The sequence below is a fragment of the Otolemur garnettii genome, unplaced genomic scaffold (genome assembly GCF_000181295.1).
Source record: "Otolemur garnettii isolate 467f Iridium unplaced genomic scaffold, OtoGar3 scaffold00004, whole genome shotgun sequence".
In the NCBI taxonomy this organism is placed as follows: domain Eukaryota; kingdom Metazoa; phylum Chordata; class Mammalia; order Primates; family Galagidae; genus Otolemur; species Otolemur garnettii.
Window position 1 is genome coordinate 44,813,123 of NW_003852399.1, and position 20,771 is coordinate 44,833,893.

At 38.9% G+C, this 20,771-nt stretch overlaps 1 protein-coding gene across 3 annotated transcripts in view; it reads right to left on the reverse strand.

Moving 5' to 3' along the window:
- The window catches only part of STMN2 (stathmin 2), a 58,679-nt gene that overhangs the window by 12,480 nt on the left and 25,428 nt on the right, over nucleotides 1-20,771 (reverse strand). For all 3 annotated transcript variants that reach the window (XM_003782536.2, XM_023517741.1, XM_023517736.1), the window contains 2 exons: nucleotides 17,902-18,000; nucleotides 13,009-13,181 (listed from right to left, as the gene is read on the reverse strand). In XM_003782536.2, the coding sequence (XP_003782584.1) occupies nucleotides 13,009-13,181; nucleotides 17,902-18,000 (272 nt within the window). The remainder of the gene's footprint in view (nucleotides 1-13,008; nucleotides 13,182-17,901; nucleotides 18,001-20,771) is intronic.

Below are 20,771 nucleotides of genomic sequence, written 5' to 3' on the forward strand. Positions count from 1 at the left end.
CTAAACAATGGTGGCTCAAAAATGTTCGTATGTGCTCTGTTAAATATATTGATTACCATTAAAAACATCAGTAGGAAAGCATTTTAGTTGACGGTAGTAGCGGTGTGTGTGGGGTTACTGGAGAGATTTTGATGTATAAACAATATGGGGCCTGAAAAGGCAAGGCACTTCTCTTCAAATAAAATTCTACAGGAATGGGAAAATCAGACAGCCTTATGAGTCTTTGCTGATGTGTTTTTTCTGAAGTTTATCAGGAATGGATTTGTGGCTTGCTGGGGGTTAGAGAGAAAGATCTGGAGACCTGCACTGTTTCTTGCTTTAACCCCGTTGATGGTTTTATTGACATTTATAGTGCACCCATCACATTCTTGTTTTGTTTTAGCGTTTAGGATAACTTAATGCAAAAAGTAATGAGAAAATTATGACAAAAACTAAGTTTAAAAGCAAATGGAGCTTTTCTGGAGGAAATAGGAGTAAAATGTTTTCTGGCTGGTTCATCCTCTTGCCTCTAGGTGGGACTGTTGGTAAAGCCTCCTGTATAGACTTTGCTTATTTACTTTTACCAGGATATGGAACGTTTACAAACAGAAAGGTGTGTGTATATTTGTTTAAAGTCTCTCTCCATGAGAAAAGTCTTTATGAATTAATTTTTTATAATGGAAGAAAAAGTATCCAATGTACTCAGCGCTACTATGAAGCTAACTTATTGCTTTCATAGGAAAGCTATACCCCAATTATAGCCCAAGAATACTGGGAAAGGGGAGAGGGAGGGGAGGGGAGGGGGGAGGATGGGTGGAGAGAGGGTGATTAGTGGGATTACGCCTATGATTTATCCTACAAGGGTACATGTGAATCTTTCTAAATGTAGAATATAAATGTCTTAACACAATAACTAAGAAAATGACATGAAGACTATGTTAACCAGTTTGATGAAAATATTTCAAATTGTATATAAAAACAGCACACTGTACCCCATGACTGTATTAATGTATACAGCTATGATTTAATAAAAAAAACATATTTCTAAAATGTAAAAAAAAGAATAGTACTTATCTCATATGGTGGCTTGTCATTATCAAATGAAATAAAGTTGCAAGGTATTAATGAGTGTTTAATATTAGATAAGTTAGTAGTGAACATCCGGTTGTCATTATTATTGAAAGTAAAACTCAAGGTCCTGTCACTGGAAGATGATGGTGACTGAACATACTGGTGCAGGAAAACTTAAATGTAACATCTTGGCTATCCATGTGTGCAGAGTATTTGTTCAAACTCCTTTGATTAGGGACAGTAGGGGGTCCTCAGGGCTGATGATAGTCTGAGTCTTTCCTTAACTCCCTCGTCCCCCACCACACACATGTCCACAGAACTGGGCTGCACTTAAGGGAAATCTCGCGGCGAAGAAAGCACCACAAAGAAATAAGAGGAATCAACTTCGATCTTGCATTCCAGAAAGTTCAAGACATGTAACCTGCAGACTGCAGAACCTTCTAGAGAAAGAAGGCTGGGTTTTAATCACAAAACAAGGGTGCAGTGTGCCCAAGAATTAAAGATAAGGTTGGAGCCCTAAGTTCCTCTTGTAATCAACCCCTGGGGGCAGCTCTAGGGAAGTAAACCAAACCAAATAAATCCAAGTAAAGCAAAGCAAAACTTTTCAAAATTCTCTAATGCAGTCATTTAAAATTGTTTTTTCACCACAGGTAGCTCTGTGACATTTCTGCTCAGCGTGCCGCCATCCTTCCTGCTCTTCCTCCCACAGATCAGTGCTTCTAACTCTGCCCTAGATGGAACCCCCTGGATTTTCACAGCCATTTGTTTTAAGCAGGCTTTCTCCAGGAACTCCTGTGGCGCAGGGAGATGAACCCAGCCTGTGCTTAGAAAACCTGGGTTCACATCCTGCTTTACTGAGTGCAGAGGGCCACCCTGCCGCCCTGAAGATGCACCTCAAGGCAAGTCACAGGGAGGGGCCCCGTGCCTGCTGCTTTACCCACTGGATCAGCTAACGGAGGGCTGCTGTGGGTAGTTATCAAGAAGCCACCACACCGCCAAATCTTCATTTTCAGACGCTCAAATTACTCTGGCCCTTGGTTCTGTTGTGTTTTCACTTGATGTTTATATTTGCATTTGTGATTTTTTTGTGAAAGAACTAAAGTCATAAAGAGATAGCAGGGTGATACAATTGAGACAGGCGGACCTTGAAATGAAAAGGATAAGAGATAGCAACACATAACTTTCCCAATTTCTTGCCTCGGTGGGACACATTTGGTCTGTGTGAACAAATACTCCCACAGTTCCCATTGTGAGTAATGGAGAATTGCCTCTATAAGTAATGTCTGTTGCATTTACTGGAGTGCGGTATTTGGCTCGGTTTGAAATGCTTCAATTAATGGGGTTAGTGCTTTTGTAGCCATTGAGGCTAAATGAGATTAGGCACATAGGTGGTGAGTGCATGTCTTTAGTGCAATTAATTGGGTGAAACAGAAGGAGCAGGCAGTGGAGTATGTTCTCCCGTGAGTCTGCGGCTGACTGACAAAGACCTGCCCAACTGGCCCAGGCCACACTGAGGGCTGCTCACATCTATGATGCATTTTCTTATACCCTGGAAGAGGAGGTTATAGCCACCATTGCTTCAATGGATGCACCTGCAACATCTAATGATTACCTGTGTTTCAAATATTTAAACCTCAAGCAGAAAACAATGAAAGAATGAAACAATGAAAACAATGCAGAATGTGAAGCAAACTATGGTGGAAAGCATTCCTCCCCGAGGAAATACTTAAGGGTTCTAGTTTGGTCCCTACTTAATAAGCACTCAATTTTTGAACAAATTCTTCCACGGAGCTAATAGCCATGGGGGCCTCTACTTCATTTGCTAAGGTCTCTGTAACTCCAGTGGTGCAGAAGTCATAACCCTTCTTCCTTTTTTCTGCAGTGTAGCATCCAGAGATTGCTACCTGTAACTTCTCTAACTTAATTCCTAGGGAGAAATCGATACTTCCATGAACATAGTTTAATCTTCTAGTCATACCCTCAAGGAAGAAAACTGGCTCTCCTTCCAATGAGCAACTAAGCAGTTAATCAATGAGCAAATAAGCAGTTAGTCCAGAAAACTGTGCTAGAACATGACATAAAAACAAGTGATGTACAAAAGTGGAAGCATTTTCCTTCATATTTGGTAGAAGTAAAGTTCTGACTCCACGTTCTCCTCTATTCCCTGGTTGAGCAGATAAGGTGAAAAGAATTTAGACTGTGTGGACTGATAGGGAGCCTGGAGAGGTAGGATTTGTTAAAAGTTGTTAAAAATAATTTGTATAAGGAAAAAGTATCTGGCTTTGGAAGAACATTTCTGAATAACATGTCCCTAACACAGAAGGTCACTGAAATGCTGAAATGAAAAATTAGGGCAAGATAATCATCAGCTGATATAATGCAAATGTCAGGGCAAAATATAGAACTGAGCTGTTGCACGTGACATTCTAGGAGACGCAGGAACCTTCTCCATCTTGCTATTGTAGGACCTGAGGCACATTAGTGGTGAAGATCTTTTCTAGGCATAAACCTCCTCACACTGAACTCAGTAGCACTGAAATCACTATGTGAGAGGTGCACAAAGGGGAAGATGATGAGATGGAGAGAAAAGTTACTGTACTTTTAGGAACACCTCAACATTTCCCTAAGAGGTTAATTATCATTTCTTATATTACTGAGTATGAGAGTTTAATTACTGCAAGATAAATTTGCATTAACTGGCATACGTGTACAGAACTCATTTTACCTTACGTACATGTATGAGATATGAGACCACATTTTAGACAGTGTAAGTTTTCCACCTACTTCTGAAGTAGACATACTTCTATCATTTTATTTTCTCATTTCTTTCATCATTTGGGGATATATTACTTGCTATCAAGAATCACCTATCAGAGGCTCGGTGCCAGCCACATACACCTAAGGTAGCGGGTTCGAATCCCCAGCCCGGGCCCGCCAAACAACAATGATGGCTGCAACCAAAAAATGGCCAGGTGTTGTGGCGGGCGCCTGTGGTCCCAGCTACTTGGGAGGCGGAGGCAGGAGACTCGCTTGAGCCCAGGAGTTGGAGGTTGCTGTGAGCGTGATGCCATGGCACTCTACCCAGGGGGATAGCTTGAGGCTCCGTCTCAAAAAAAAAAAAAAAAAGAATCACCTATCAGACACGAAATCTCTTTCCTATTAGCAATATACTTTTACGCTAGCAGGTTAGATGATGTGTCTGTAATTATTGGCTTTACAATAATGATGAAGAGACATTGTTAACCCAGCTAGAGTCATGAATAATGTCTTGTTGAAATATGACAATTTAATATGATTATGTCAAATAAGAGCATGTAATATTTGTTTTGAAGAGCCAGAAGCATAATAAGAAATTTAAAATGATTAAAATCCGAAGACCTGTAGAATGAACCTTTTTGCAAAAGTGAATAATGGGAAGAGAAATGTAGGGTACTCTTTATCACTAAGAAGATGACACACAGGAGGATTCTGTGGCTGTGTGTCACCTTCTCTGGGTGTTGTAAGCACTCCTAAGCTCTTCAAGCCCCTGTTTCCCCCCCGGTTCCTCCTGCCTTCTCTCATTCCCCCGCCCTTATGGGCAAGCTCCTGTTCCCTCCACCTTCTCTCACTGTTAACCGCCCCCCCCCCCGTTTCCCCATTAACTGTTGTGATTTGAGATGTATCCATTGTTACCCAAACTGTAACTATTGCTATCTGAACTGTAACCATTGCTACCATAACCACTGCCACCCAAGCTGTAACTATTGATACCTAAACTGTAAACCCAAACTGTAACCCTGCTGATGGTGCCCTGTCAACAGCAATGTTCCTTATACACAGAAAAAGGTATAAAAGACAAAAAACCCTGCACTTTGGGGCCACTTGTCCCAGGACAATGGCCCCCTGCCCAGGTGCAAATAAATCACCAATTATCTACATCAGAGTGGATCTGAGTTTATTTTTCCAGGTTTATTAAGTTATTTCATGGGGAGCAGAATGTTTCCTCAAGGCCAAACAATGAATAACCCAGAAATAACCTATTTCATAATCGGTTGCTACACAAATCAGCCCCTCTTTTCCTGGAATCTATTTTTATTGCTGTCTACAGTGTGAGATGCCAACAAACAGAAAAGGTACCCACAATAACTAAAAATAAAACAATTTAAAATGCTATAAATTGATATTATAAATGAAAATAACTAAATAAAAAAGTAAGTTTAATAGGTTTGGTGACTAAACATCAAATTTTATGACATTTTATGAAGAATAAGCAGTAAATCTTCCTTTTAGTGGTTCAGTGACTTTGGAATTGATTGTGCTGGTAAGGTCAGAATGCCAATAATCTCACTGGACTGGTTTGAGTAATGTGTTTTTTTAATTTAATTTTTAAGAATGTAATTTATCAATGTCACTGAGGTCTTTCAGGTTTTTTAAAAAATTCTTTTATAGTTTTTAAAGCCACTTTTGTTGGGCTAACCTATTTATATATCTATTAAACTATCTAACTGTCAATTCTATCAAACTGTCTATTCTATGCAATTTGATAATTTATATTTGAAAATATTTATGAAATATATTGTATGGCAACATTTCAGTATATTTTAACAAGAAATTTGTTTCTTTTATAAAATCACGAGTTTGCTAGATCATACTCTCTGTGAGGTTAGAAGCTGGAGGTGTCTTTATGCAATAATAGCTAACTCTTTCACTGTGCCTGTCGTGTCTTTATGGAGAATAACTTTCCAACTCTTCCAGTAACTCTATGACATATGTTTATGTGGTACTATTTCCATTTTACAAATTGGTAAAAGAAGACATAGAGAGATTAAGGGACTTGCTTAAGGTCACACTGCTGTAAAGTGGGAGAATCAGAATTTGAACATAGACCTTTTAACCATATGTTATTAACCACTATGTTTTTAAAGATGCTCTGATGAAGATGTGCTCTGTTAAAGATGACCAAACTGGAACACTTAGGAGAGTGAAAGAGGAATCATTAATCATGATACTGGAACAAGGGGAGTTAGCTAGAGTTGTCCTGGGATATATGTTTAGCCCGGCTCTGCTGCTTCTCACTAAATAAATGTTGAAACAATGAGTAAGTGACGGATGGACAACTGAAGTGTTCATATGATTTCACCCATGTGGGTACGGTGCAGTATAGACTCTGATTTCAAGAAATGAGCTTCAAGCTAACCACATGAGATTAATATAATCTCTTGGAAGTAACCACTGACTCCCAGAGATAACTGAAGAAGGGAGAAAAAACAGACTTACTCTTTCTGTAACAAGCTTCTACTAACCAATCACTGGCACATTAATTCTGGTTCAAAGGACCCTGAGGGAATATTGTCCAACCTAGTAACCAGATGGTCAGTGCTGGAATAATGTCAACAGATGGAAGTAAGGAGTTGGAGAAACTGCCAAAACATTTAACACAAAGTCAATGTGAGACTCCTCTGTGGTAGCCTTCCAGCTGTAGATTGAGAAAGTCCTCCAAACACAGATGTGGTCACTAGTTCTCACAGGGTCTTTGAAGTCCCAGGAATAGGACTTAAAGGTACCAATGGTGGGAAGAAGAGCTCTTAAGGTTTTTTAATATTTAAAAATCCCTAACAGAAATTATATTTCATGTCTATCTTTATATTTCCCTTCAGTTAAAATTATGTTAATTTTGTACAAAAGTACTTATCTTATGATAATCAGAAACATTAACTGGCAGCTATAGATTCCTTTGATTATAGCTATGGCAAAAAGTATGAAATTAATACTTATTTGAATGTGATATATTTACTAAAAAGAATCTTTAAAAATATTGCTAGGGAAAGGAAATGGGTCGAGGGCAGTGATTTTTCAACCACTGGGCCAGGGCACAATGGTGCGCCATGAAAGGATCTTGGGCGTTTAGGTGTGCTGTGAAGATTATTAAAAATCATTAATTAAATTATTTTCAAAAGAAGTTCAAAGCACAGTTGAGTATATTTCTTTTACTCTTTTTTTGATCAACATAATTTATTTATTTATTTTTTCCTTTTATCAAGTCATATACACATAGATCATGAATACATATGTGGGGTACAATGTGCGATCAACATAATTTAAGTGTGCCTCAGACGTTTAACTATAGGGTCAAATACACTGTGAGTTAAAAAAGGCTGAGAAACACTGGTCTAAGGCAATGAAAATTTTGCTAACCACCGAGCTAGGTTGGACATGTGTATTTTTGAAAAGCCTTTAGAAACTCCTCATTGCTTATCTAATGGAGTTTACACTTTAACTTGGCATTCAAGGCCCTCCTTGACCTCACCTCACTACTCTCCAACTCCCTACTCAGATCCATTAGTCCAAACTGCTGGTCTCCCTACTGCCCTAAAAACACACTTTTCTGTATGCTTCCTTCTGTTCTAGAATCCTTAGATCTAGAATCCTCTTCTTAGTCTAGAAAATTTTCCTGTTTTTCTATTTATTTTCCTAGTCATTCTTCTTTAAAAAATTTGCATTTCTTTGAAAAGATGGTGTATGATTCACATGAAGTAGTAAAATGGCTTTATTTTCTTCAATGATTCTCTTGATTCATTTGAAGTTAAAGTCTTAAATGCTACCACTGATTTCAATGCCTATCACTCCCCCCTTGCCCTCTTTGCTTCAGCCACGTTGGCTTCTGTGTTATTTCTCAAGCACAACTCACCTACTGCCACCTCGGGGCCTTTGCACTTGCTGCCCTTATTACTTTAAATATTCTGCTTCCAGAAAGCAGCCACGTGGCTCACTCCCTCAGTAGCTTGATGTTTCTTTTCAAGTGTTCTCTTACTCAAGATGCTTTTTCTGACTATCCAATAATATAGATTCTTTCACCCTCACACTCCTAATGCCCTGCACCCCATAATATTTCATATCACGTAACATATTGCATGTTTATTTATTAGCTCTCTCCCTCATTGGAACATAAGGTTGACGAGGATACCCCTAGTGTCATGACACAGTAAGTGCCTGGTAAATATCTGTTGACTGAGTGATTTTCGCCAGCCTGGGTATTCTTTGGATTACAGAATTCACTTAGTGCAATATCAGAAGATGTCACTTGGAAACTTACGGACTATAATTTTATTTTAGGATGGGAAGATGGAATAAAAAGTCAGTTATATGCTGCCACTTTAACATTTGGCCATGAAGGTTATCATTTGTTTACTGAATTAAAAATATTTTATTTGTTGGGTGGCGCCTGTAGTTCAAAGGAGTAGAGTGCCGGCCCCATATGCCGGAGGTGGTGGGTTCAAACCCAGCCCTGGCTAAAAACTGCAAAAAAAAACAATTTTTTTTTTATTTGTAGTACTAGCTAGCTTGTGTCAGGCTCTGTTAAACGAAAGACAAGTGCTACCTTCATGGAGTTTATGGGAGATATATGATTAAATAACTAAATACACAAATAAGCATAACACAATAATAATTGTGCTAAGTGCTACAAAGGAGAACCTGGGTACCGTGAAAGAGAATAAGAGATGAAACTTGGGTTCAGGGAAGTCCTTTCCCCACACTGAGGAATCAATGTGGAAACTGAGAAGGTAGGTAGCCAAGAAAGCCAGGGTGAGATTTAGAGGATAAACCTACAGTGCTTCATAAACTTCACCTGCTTGGGTTCTTATGATGTAAAGATTAAAATCATAGCATGGAAGTTTCTATTTGTAGAGAAGGTGTCTATGTATATTTTATATTTATATATAAAAGTGTCTATATATATATAGTGTATTTTAATTAAAGGTGTCTAATATATATATAAAAGTGTCTTTTATATATATAAGTCTATATTTATATATAAAAGTGTCTATATATAGTGTATTTTAATATAAATAATGTATTAATATAAATATAATGTATATAAATACATTATATTTTATATATAAAAGTCTATATTTATATATAAAAGTGTCTATATATATAGTGTATTTTAATTAAAGGTGTCTATATATATATAAAAAGTAAAGTTGGATCTGGATTATCATCTAGTATCAATTTGAAAACCTTAGGCTTAGAGTTTTCCTGATGTTCACTAGGAGTTTTCTGGTAGATGCATCTGCGTCTAAGTCAGTAGTCACTGGATGTTTATGGCGATTAAGCCCTTGAAGTATGGCTAATATGAGAAAGAGGTATGAGTGTCAAATAAACACCGGATTTCAAAGACTTAGTATGAATAACAGAATGTGAAGGATCTCAGGACTTTTATATTGATTGCATGCACATAACGTTTTAGATACATTGGGTGAAAAAATATTATTAAAATTCATTTCATATTTCTTTTATCTTTTTAAATGGGCCTTTTGGAAAATTTTAAAATATATCTGTGGCTCATACCATATTTATTTTTTAAAACTTTTATTTATTTGCTTTTTATTTCAAATTAACACGAGGGGACAAATGTTTAGGTTATATTGTTTTCAGTTCTAAGGTAAAGTTCAAGTTGTAGCTGAGTCCCGCACCTAGGGGGTGTGCTGAACAATCCCACACTGTGCACATTAGTTGAGATCCCGCCCGTTTTCCTCCCTCCCACTTCCTGCTCCCCCCCACTATCCTTGTATTTTTCTTTTGTTACACTGTATTTCTTTTGGACAGGACAGTTTTATAGAGCTGCATAGTTTGATATTTTTTATTCTATTTTTTAAAATAACCACTGTAGGGCAATGAAAAAATTGCCGAATCAATAGTGCTATGTGCTACATAATTATTCAAATTGTTATAGTAACACTAAAAACACTTATAAATAAAAATTGTGGACATTTGTAAGTCTGCCTGCCTTAGATCCCCGGCCCCTCCCTCTGGTAAGAACATCTCAGTTTTCTTTCTGATAACTATCCCTCTATGCTTCTCACCCCAGGGATCTTACACACTCCCCTCTGCCGGTCAGTGGCGGCATGTGATTCAGACTAGGAATCGAATTACTACATTCTCTTGGCCATGCAGGTGCTTCCCAGTTAGGCATGTGATCCAGATCAGGCCTTTGAGAACTAATTCTGAGACTTTTGTTAACTATTGGGAAAGAGAAGACGTCTTTCTGCTGGAGTTGCTAAGCGGTAAGAAATAATCACCGCTTGTGATTATTTGAAGTTTGAAGTTAAACTTGTTTGCTAATGAAACCAGTTAGATGCAACAAGAGATGATAGTTTCCTGACAGTATTTATTTCTTATTTCTTTCTTTTTTTTTTGAGACAGAATCTCACTTTGTTATCCTCAGTAGAGTGCTGTGGCATCACAGCTCACAGCAACCTCCAGCTCTTCTTGGGCTTAGGTGATTCTCTTGCCTCAGCCTCCTGAGTAGCTGGGACTGCAGGCACCCGCCACAACACGCCTGGCTATTTTTTGTTGCAGTTTGGTCGGGGCCAGGTTTGAACCTGTCACCCTAGTATATGGGGTCGGCGCCCTGCCCACTGAGCCACAGGCACTGCCCCCCTGACAGTATTTCTTGATCTCCAGGATCCTGAAACCGTACTACTCTAGACTTTTTAGTCACATATCTGCTTTTAGTTTTGGCCAGTTGGGTTTTGGTTACATGCACCTCCTCACTAAGATAATTACTGAGATAAATGCACTGGCTGATGGCTCTTTAAAGAGAATTAAGAGTTCTTCAAACTGGTGCTAATTAAGTCAGTACAATTCAATAGAATAAAGTCAATTAATGTTTTTTTTTAAGTTGGTACTTTTAGGTAATTAGTTATATATTTTTTAATTAAAACCCTACCAATAGGGTTTTATTTGCACTAAAATTTTTTAAGAAATGATACCAGAAAATGTTTCAAAGAATATTTTTTTGGAGGGCATTATAATGCTGGATGATTATATTTGTAAATGTTTTTTAACTATGTGCCAATTTCTAGTTCAATTCAGTAGTTTAAATGTATAACTGTTGATAATTTTATTGCTGTGTGGAAGGTTTATCAGAATCATTAATTAGGTACCTCAGGGACTTTTATAAGAACACCCAGTTAATTTGATCATCTCTATGTTCTTCTATCTTCAATAATTTCCTTTGAATCAAATACATTACTGAGAAACCCCAGTAGCATCCTAAACCATGATGTGGCATTTTGGTTTCTGAGTTTTAATTTCAGCCCAGTTACTGATTTTGTATTCTAATCAAGTCATAGCATCTCTGTATGTCAACCTATGACCCATACTGACACCTGTTACCTGTAAGATGCCAGGGCTTGGGTGGGAACTGAAACTGCCCTAAGTGTAACATGATCCCTGCTGATTTAGTTTGTGGCTTAAATCCTCTGGAAGCAAAGTTTTGATGAAGTGTCACTCCGAATAATTTAATCTTGCCTAACTGTGAAAAGAAAGCTATAAATAATCACAACAAAAAAAGCTGATGGAACTTTTTAAAAAGTAGCTTCTTTTTACATATACTTGGGTTAGTAGCTCATGTTCCTCCTTTTATAATCTGTAACAGGGGTCCTCAAACTTTTTAAACAGGGGGCCAGTTCACTGTCCCTCAGACCATTGGAGGGCTGGACTGCGGGCCTTGGGATGAGTCAGCTGCTAAGTAATTGGTAAAATACTATGTATTATTTTATATATATTACATATATAAATATTAAATACTTATCAGAGACTTAGAGAACCTTATTTAATGAAAATTGAGATCAGTATGTTAGTACGATGTTCCTATGATATGTACAGTATTTTTTACTCTGTTATGTTACACATCATAGGAACATTTTTCAAGCAAAAATGTTAATATTTTCCTATTCAGAAAATTTAATTTGAGGGCAGCTAATGTTCAGCCTCATTATTTCACAGCATATATTTGTGTGTATATGTGTGATATGCACATATAGTACACACACTCCTGCACTCCCTCTTGGAGAATTCACTCTTTCGAATAGTGACTATTTTCATTCCCTTTGTAATTACCTGACACAGAAGTGGTTAGTGTGTTGGCTGACTTTTTATAGACAACATCTTCATAAAATAAAGAAGCATTAAAATGCATAGTTTTCTTATACATCACGGAGCGTATTTTTAGTGACTGCATGATTCTAAAAATAAATCACAAAGAAGTAAGAGGAAAATATAATGTAGGGATGAATTACCTAAAAGAATTCTATTTGTGGATGATCCAGAGTACCACGATAGGATGAGCTACCATAACCACATGGTTGGAACAGACATATTTAGGCATAACTTCTGTCTCTCTCTATAGAGTCCACAGGACTTCTGAGTGTGCTCAAATCTTAACATCCTTGGCTGTTCTTAGCTATCTGATTGTGGAAAAGTAAAGATTTGACAAAAGGAAAATTCTTCAGTGGGGGCTGAAGGCAAAAAGACAAAAAAAATCCCAACAAGTCTTAGAAATGGATAGACGAACATATCGAAATATCTCCAAGAAAGTCCTAATCTTGGAAGGACCCACTTCAAGCATGTGCTGTGAGGCTCTGGGTTCACCCCCAATCCTCACTCTGGGGTGAATGGCATCTGGGCAGCAAAGATCTTGGAGGGAAGATCTGGTAATTTATAGTACCAAAGAAAATCATGCAGGCCACTTGGGGCATCATACAGACCCCAGAAGGGAGTTATCACCACTCCTCCCTCCCTAACCCTTGGAGTTAGCTAAGGCTGTGTTTTCTTGACACTGTTTGTACCTGATGGACTACAGGAGGGAGGCTTTTATGATAAGGGGATCCAACATAGGGGAAGGTGCGAGGGCATGGATGCTTTTTTAGTTTCTGAGAGGTCTAGTTTTGGATAGCCTAAAATCAGCATGTATCTTACCATAACCGAGGCAATGTTTATCCCAGCGAGCCTGGCTTTCTGTTGAAGGTCTACACATGTTGGATGGTGCAGGTTCTGGTGTCACATTCTCTGTGTGTGTGTGTGTGTGTGTGTGTGTGTGTGTGTGTGTATGAAAGAGAGAGAGAGAGAGGGAGGGAAACAAGAAAGGGAAGCAAGGAAAGAGAGAGGAAGTTAAAAATCTATGGGAGAAATTACCTTTCTTCTTTCCTCTGCAGCCTCCAGTTTCTTCTGGATCTCCTCCAGGGACAGGTCTTTCTTCTTTGGAGAAGCTAAAGTTCGTGGGGCTTCTGAGATAGGAGATGGTGGCTTTAAGATCAGCTCAAAAGCCTGGCCAGAGGCACGTTTGTTGATTTGCTTCACTTCCATATCTGAGAAATGAACATTTGAGAATGTTAACCACATAGCGCTTTAAGCATGGATTTATTTTAATAGTTTAGATTCTTGCAATTCAAAGTAGCATTGTCATTCTGGGGGACAGGAATGAAGTACTGCATGTGATAATTTGATGTACACTATTTTGAGCACATAATACCTTTCTTTTTACTATAACTATGAACATATTCCAATAGAGTAAATATTTATAGCACTGTGGAATTCAGCACTGCCTGTAGGAAGTTGAATAATGCTAGGCATACTTAAAAAAATAGCAAGCATTGATTTTAAACTAAGCTTTATTTTCTTTCTGAATAAATATGAGCTTTGCAAGGAAATCAAGGTGCATGGGTTCGTCTTCTTGAAATTTACATGGCTGGAGGTATTTTTTGGTTAGATGAAAAAATAACAGAGTTGGCTCAGCGCCTGTAGCACAGTGGTTACGGCGCCAGCCACATACACTGAGGGTGGTGGGTTTGAACTTGGCCTGGGCCAGCTAAACAAAGACAACTGCAACAAAAAAAAGTAGCCAGGTGTTGTGGCGAGCACCTGTAGTCCCAGCTACTTAGGAGGCTGAGGCAAGAGAATCACTTAAGCCCAAGAGTTTGAGGTTTCTGTGACACCATGGCACTCTACCAAGGGCAACATAGTGAGACTCTGTCTCAAAAAAAAAAAAAAACAAAACAACAAAACCCCCCAAAATACCCCAAAAAACAAAACAGAGTTTTCCAGTTCTCACATATAATGAGACTATTCTATCTATATTATATTATAGCATATATTCTTATTCTTATGTGTACACATACTGTTATAATGTAATCATTCCTATGGTGAGGAATCATTGGAGCTGTGTGAGAATCAGTATAAGTCCCTGAACAGCTGGAAATATTTGGCAAAGTCAATGCTAGTATGTAAAGTGTCTTGCTGGTCCCTGCCTTGCCCTTCAGTATGTTGTTCTCAGTCCTCAAGTTTGTGTAGGATCCAATCTGGGGAGAGCAACATCTCCGTGCTGGGGCACCCTGTCTGCAGGGCGGGACAAGCAGACAAGACTTGCTGTGTGATCTTTCCTCCTATTTTGTTGTTACTTAGAATATCCTCCTCCAGCAGACCCCAGCTGGCCACAGCAGCCAGAAAAACAGGCTCGTGGTGGAGGAGGGACAACACCTACTTCTCTAATTCACACACATACACATGGAATACTCTTCAGCCTTGAAAAAGGGGGAAGTCCTGTCATTTGTGACAACCCGGAGGAACCTGGAGGGCATATGCATAAGCCAGACTCAGAGAAACGAAGACCACATGATCTCACGGATATGTGGAACCTAAAAAAGCCAAACTCATCGAAGGAGAGAGTAGATCTGTGGTTGTCAGGGGCTGCGGTGGAGATCGGGAGACGTTGGTCAAAGGGAACACGATGTCGATTAGAGGGAGGAATAAGGTCAAGAGATCAATCGTACATCATGGTGACTAAAGTTAACAGCAATGTACGGGTTTCTTGACAATCACTAAGGGGGTAGATTTTAAATGTTCTCAGCACAAATATAGCAAACAAGTATGTGAGGTAGTGCTATGTTCATTAGCTTGATTTAGCCGTTCTGTGATGTACACAGATGTCCAAACGTGTTTTACACCATAAACATATATAATTTTTGGTCACTTAAAAAAAAGGACTGCAGAACGGTTAACCACTTTTTTTTCAACAGTGATTTATATAGCAAAGATAAATCATCAGATCCTCGGGTTTTAATCCTACATGATGTGATTTGAAACATAAAATAATACAATTTATAACATAAAAAAGTAATAGTTGGCTAGCATATTTTAGGATATTTGTAATTACCCCACTCAGAACTTAATAAAATAAAATGACTTTTTAAAAGGACTTACTGGTCAACCCTCATTTTTAGCTGCGTGGTCTTTATATTGAGCCCCAGATTGATTTCAACTCACAGGTCCGTGTTTGAAATTGGAACCTACCCTGGATAAGTGCATTCTCTGGGGGCATCACTGTCTTTCAGGTAGAGAATTTGAAAGCAGTACTGATGCTCCACTCCAAGTTTTTCAAACATCCTCAAGTGCCCTAGAGTGACACTATTTCTAGATTTTTACCACCACATTGCTCCCTAACCTCTAAGTGCACTCTAATTTATTAATGTCCTTTTTAAATTGTGGGAACACAGCTGGACGGGTCTCCAGGCTAGTTCTGACCAGAAGAGAGCAGAGAAGAAATATCGCCTCTCTTGATGAGAGGCTTCTGCTTCCATTAGTGTCCTTTTGGCAGCCTGGTGAGTGCACATGGAGATTGTGGTCAAGTGAAACCACAGGCTGGCAGGAATTGACCTTAGATCCTTAAATGCTGATGGATAATCCAGATAACTAACTCAGTGGGTATATTGGAAATGATTTTCCCACAAATGAAAAATGTTTTAAATTTTCCTGAAGACAGCCACGATTACGCTTATATTTTAAATACAACTCTAGGAAATCATGTAAGCTTGTGAAAAGAACTACGAGAGAACACAGGCACATGGAACTAGCTCATTTGATAAGGTGGCTTTTAAATGGTTTAGGTTGGAGACTCTGGAATCAGAACTGCCTGTATTCCAAATAAAAAGCACCTCTTAATAGCTGTGTCAAACTGGAAAAGTTAATTAACTTTTTAATGTTTTTATTTTCTTATTTAAAAGGTGGAAGTTAAAAGAACAGCTTCCTCATAAGATTGTTGTGAGGATTAAAAGATAAAGGATACCAAACGCAAAGCACAAGCTCTAAGACTTAGCACTTATGTATGAAAACAATAATAATAATAATCCTATTATTAATTCTTATTATAAGGCTTATCTGCAGCAAACAACTCATATTATTATCTAACATAGAATTTAAGACCAAGTTAAGGACTTCGGAAATTTAAAATTCTCTACTGATTGTTTTAGGAAGCAGTTCATGAACAATGTTGAATTGTGTATTCAATGTGAAGACTCGGCTCATCCGTAAGCTTGGACTTTCTTCTTTCCCTTTTCTCAATCCCTAAACCAGCAGAAACTGTCTGTACCTCTTCTGTCCTAACCACTCTGTGTTCCACTTACTGAGAATTTGTCTATTATAAGATTGTTCAATTATACTAAGCCCCAAGTTCCTTCAATGTGAGGGCCACACGGTATTGAATTCTGGTCTCACCAGAGTGAGATATTACAGTCTCAGAGGAAACATGGCAGGATCCTTAGTTGCAGTCACATTTAACAGATAATAAAGATCTGACTACTTTATTTATTGACTGAATGGACTTGTACAAAGCAGGCATTGGACCTGTACCATAATGAAAGTTTTGGTTGGAAACTGAAGCCCTTTCACTTAGAGGGCATTTTCCTATGAAACATTTAATTATCACTTAGGATGCTTGTGCTAAAATAGGACACCTTTGGAAGGAAAATGCCTTTGAGTCCTGGACTGGGCTTTAAAGGCAGAGAAGGGTTATTAGCTACTTGGTCTCTTAGCCTTGTCTTTAATGTCTTTCTTTTTTCTTTTCTTTTTTTTTTTTTTTGAGACGGAGCCTCAAGCTATCCCCCTGGGTAGAGTGCCAGGGCATCACACTCACAGCAACCTCCAACTCCTGGGCTCAAGCGAGTCTCCTGCCTCCGCCTCCCAAGTAGCTGGGACTATAGGCACCCGCCACAACGCCTGGCCATTTTTTGGTTGCAGCCATCATTGTGTTTGGTGGGCCCAGGCTGGGGATTCGAACCTGCCACCTTAGGTGTGTGTGGCTGGCGCCTTAGCCGCTTGAGCCACAGGCGCCGAGCCTTTAATGTCTTTCTTTACATCTGTGGAAAAGAAAAATAATTGTGGGCCTAGGAATTCACAGAGTGTGCCCCAGCTACATCTGGTATACGTATAACTGCAGCTGACATTTTCATTAGGTTGACTGAATTAGGTGAAGATGATATTGTTGAGAACGCTCACAGGTGGCTGGGCTTGATGCTGAGTGTTTGTTTCATTTGCATTGAGCCATTTAAACCTCACAACTGCCCTGGGAGAAAGATGCTAGAGTTACATGAAACGAACAGAATCTCAGTATCCGCCTGTTGGAGGTCATGTGGAGAGTGGCAGAACCAGAAAGGAAACAGAAATAAGCACAACGAATCCAGATAAATCAAACCTAAAGTGATGCCCTTCATTAAAGGTCATGGCTGTACCAATGTTTCAGGCTTTTCCAAACCCTCTTTATGTGGGTCTCCATTGCAAGTCAGTTTTATTAACTAAGTCAATTATTAGTGTTATCATTAGTACGCTGACACACACACATGAAATATGGGAACTTTACAATAAAGGAATCAGTCATGTTTGTTGATTTTCTCTCTTGTTTTCTCAATCCTAATATAAAAGATTTTCTTGAGAATTGTGATCTGTTCTAATTATAGCTTAACATATCATATTATTCGCAAAGAAAACCTTAGACATATTGTGAGTGTTGATATGCTGCATGTGGCTGCTAATAACAATCCAGCCATGTTTCTTAAGAGACATTAATGTGTTTATTGGCATCGAATTCAAACTGTTTTGAGCAATCAATAAGGCCTAAGAGCTAGACACAGCAAGTCAATAGTAAGAGCTACAGAATACTGATATAATTGTATCGGGAGCTGTGAGTGAGAAACAAATACATGCAGGCCTTTCCAAATGCTCCAGCTCGCAGGGGCCTTTCTTTTGCAGGCAACTCACCATCATAAGTGTAGATGTTGTTGATGTTGCGAGGTTCCGGGTAAAAGCAAGAGCAGATCAGTGACAGCATGGACAGCTCCTTCATTTTTTCCTTGTAGGCTGAAATGAAAGACTCAAGATTAGGATCTTCCGTTTTCTGTGTTTCCTTTTACTACTTCCTTTAATTTGAATAATAATTATAGCCTCCTGCAGAATGACTATTGCCAGAAATATTTTTTTGCTTTCTTCCACAAAATATAAACGAATGCAAGATGTCCACAGATGTTTAAAATGCATATTCCTTATTTCAGAGGACATGAATTGCATATTATAGCAGGTTAGATAATAAGCGGAAGGGAGTTAGAGAAAGAAAAAGCAGTGGAAGGAATTCAGATCCAACAAGACAGGAGGGAGAGGTAGGATACGGAGGAAGTAGAGAGAGACAAGATAAGCAGACGGACAAGCTCTTTCTGGTAAATGTGTGTGCAGGTCCATTGTACGCAGTAAGATTCAGGAGGGTTCCTTTGTTGGTTCAACCCCCCTCACCACATACTCATTTGGGGATAGTCAGAGAGCTCAGCAGGCTAGTTATTAAGCAGATACATCCTCCAGGGAACCTATGTTGCTACTTTCATTCCCAAGTGAATTTTCACTTCATTCCCAAGTGAATTTTCTTCTCCCTCTCTCTTTCCACACACACTCATAGCCCGGATCTGAGATTTGATAAGGTCTTGTAATGATCTCCTTTCCTTACTGTGAAACCCAGTTTTGGGGCCAACCTTGCCAAGAAGCTGCAGGAGTCCAGATTGTGACCTCTCTACCCCTTTGCTCCTCCTCCCCCTTTCATTACCTCCTGTTTCCTCTAGGAGGCCTCCTGCCCAGTTAACTTGGTGACCACTCATTACAGTCAGTTGTCAGCAGGACAAGTGTCTCCAGATCACCAAATGGGGATAAGGAGGTGGGATCCTTTCATCTTTGTTGATTATTTAATTAGGAACATTTATAAATCAATGAAAATGGAAGAAAATGATGGGACTATTGTGAATTAACTTGTGAGTAATTATAAACAAATGGCTATTGTCTAACATAATACAGTTCACAGGTAACATCTGCCTCTTGGCAAGGCCTTCTGATCATTATTGTAACCCAAGGGATAATGGGGAGCTCAGGCAGGAGGGAGTTCCCAGAAGGTATTTGGGCTTTACTAACACGTGCATCTTTTTTTGGCCAGAAGGAAACAGAGTCAATAATTGGATGCTCTAGAGCCACAGAACATTGTGCTGGGAAGATCCTAAGAAATCGTTTAGTCCACCTGCCCTACCACCAATTTTACAAATTGGGAGGAAATTGAGTCCCATAGAGACTAAAGTCACATGTGGCCAGTGACAAAGGTAGAGCCTGTGGATAAAATGCAGCAAATCAAAATCTATCTCAAGACTTCTCAGAGCCCTCTCTAGCTCTACTTCTAGGATGAGGTTCAATGTATTAACAGGTGCAAAGATCAAATGTCAGTTTTATGTGGTTCAATCTAACATATCCTGAGAATCTGTGTAAAGAGCCTCTCTTCCTACTTAGCTTATTTTCTTAGAACAACAACGCAGTTTGACGTGTGCCATGAAAATCTTCATACGCTCATTCTGGGAAATTTTATTGCATGTCTTTGGAATTTTAGGAGGCTAATCATATTTCTTTGTATTATTTGTTTCTTTGGTTAATGAAATAGTGCCACTTATAAAGGCCCAAGTAGATCTTTACATAGGTGTTCAGTGAGAATCATAATTTCTACCAGAAGATAAAACATTTGGTGGTTTAATACATTTAATTCTATGAACTAATTGAAATCAATAACAGCAAGCCTTTGTAGGCTGGCACCATTTTCATAAGAGATGGCACCATTTTCATAAGAGAATGTAATATGATAGCCAAAATATTTTGCAAAATTAATCACATATTACAAGCATGTGAAACATATTTGATGCCAGCCTTATTAAGAAGAATCAATCCAATTATAACAATAAAAGATTTTGTGTCTTATGATAACAGATTAAAGTTGTGGAAGGACATAGAATTTTATTAAGAGATAACTCCTCAACTTCTGTCCTTAGGAAATGAAATTCAATAATTTTCAGTAATGCCACAGCCATGTTTGTGATTTAAAACATGCTGTTTGCATTAAAATAGGGATATACTCTGTGCTAGAATGTCAAAATATCATGAATTTTAAACATGCAAACCTTAAAACAAAAATTAGGCTTAAGAGTAATAATTATGCATGACAAGCAGAAGAAGAGAGGAGAATGCGAAGATTTTCAGGGAGCAGCACATTTGGAGACCTATGTGTAATGAAAAAACCTTGGTATGGACTGAATTTTGTCCCCCCCGAAATTCACATGTTGAAATCTAATCCCTATGGTGTTGGTATTTGGCGGTGAGGCCTTTAGAGAATAATTAGGTCATGAATGGATCCCTCATAACTGGGCTTAGGGTCCTTATAAAAAAAGATTAGAGAGCTAGTTCAATCTCTTTCTGCCATGGGAAGGTGTAAAAAGGAGTCAGCAGTCTGCAATCCCAAGAGGGCCCTCACTAGAACCTGCCCATGCTGGCATCTTAATCTCTGCCTTCCTGCCTCCAGAACAGTGGGAAATGCATTTCTGTTGTCATAAGCCACCCAGTCCATGGTACTTTCTTACAGCAGCCCAAGCTAAGACAATGGCTGCTAAAGTGACCAAAGGGTAATGCATGGCCTGGTGCAGAGATAGAACATTTCTGGCTCGGCGCCTGTGGCTCAACCGGCTAAGGCGCCAGCCACGTACACCTGAGGTGGTGGGTTTGAATCCCCAGCCTGGACCCGCCAAACAACAATGACGGCTGCAACCAAAAAATAGCCGGGC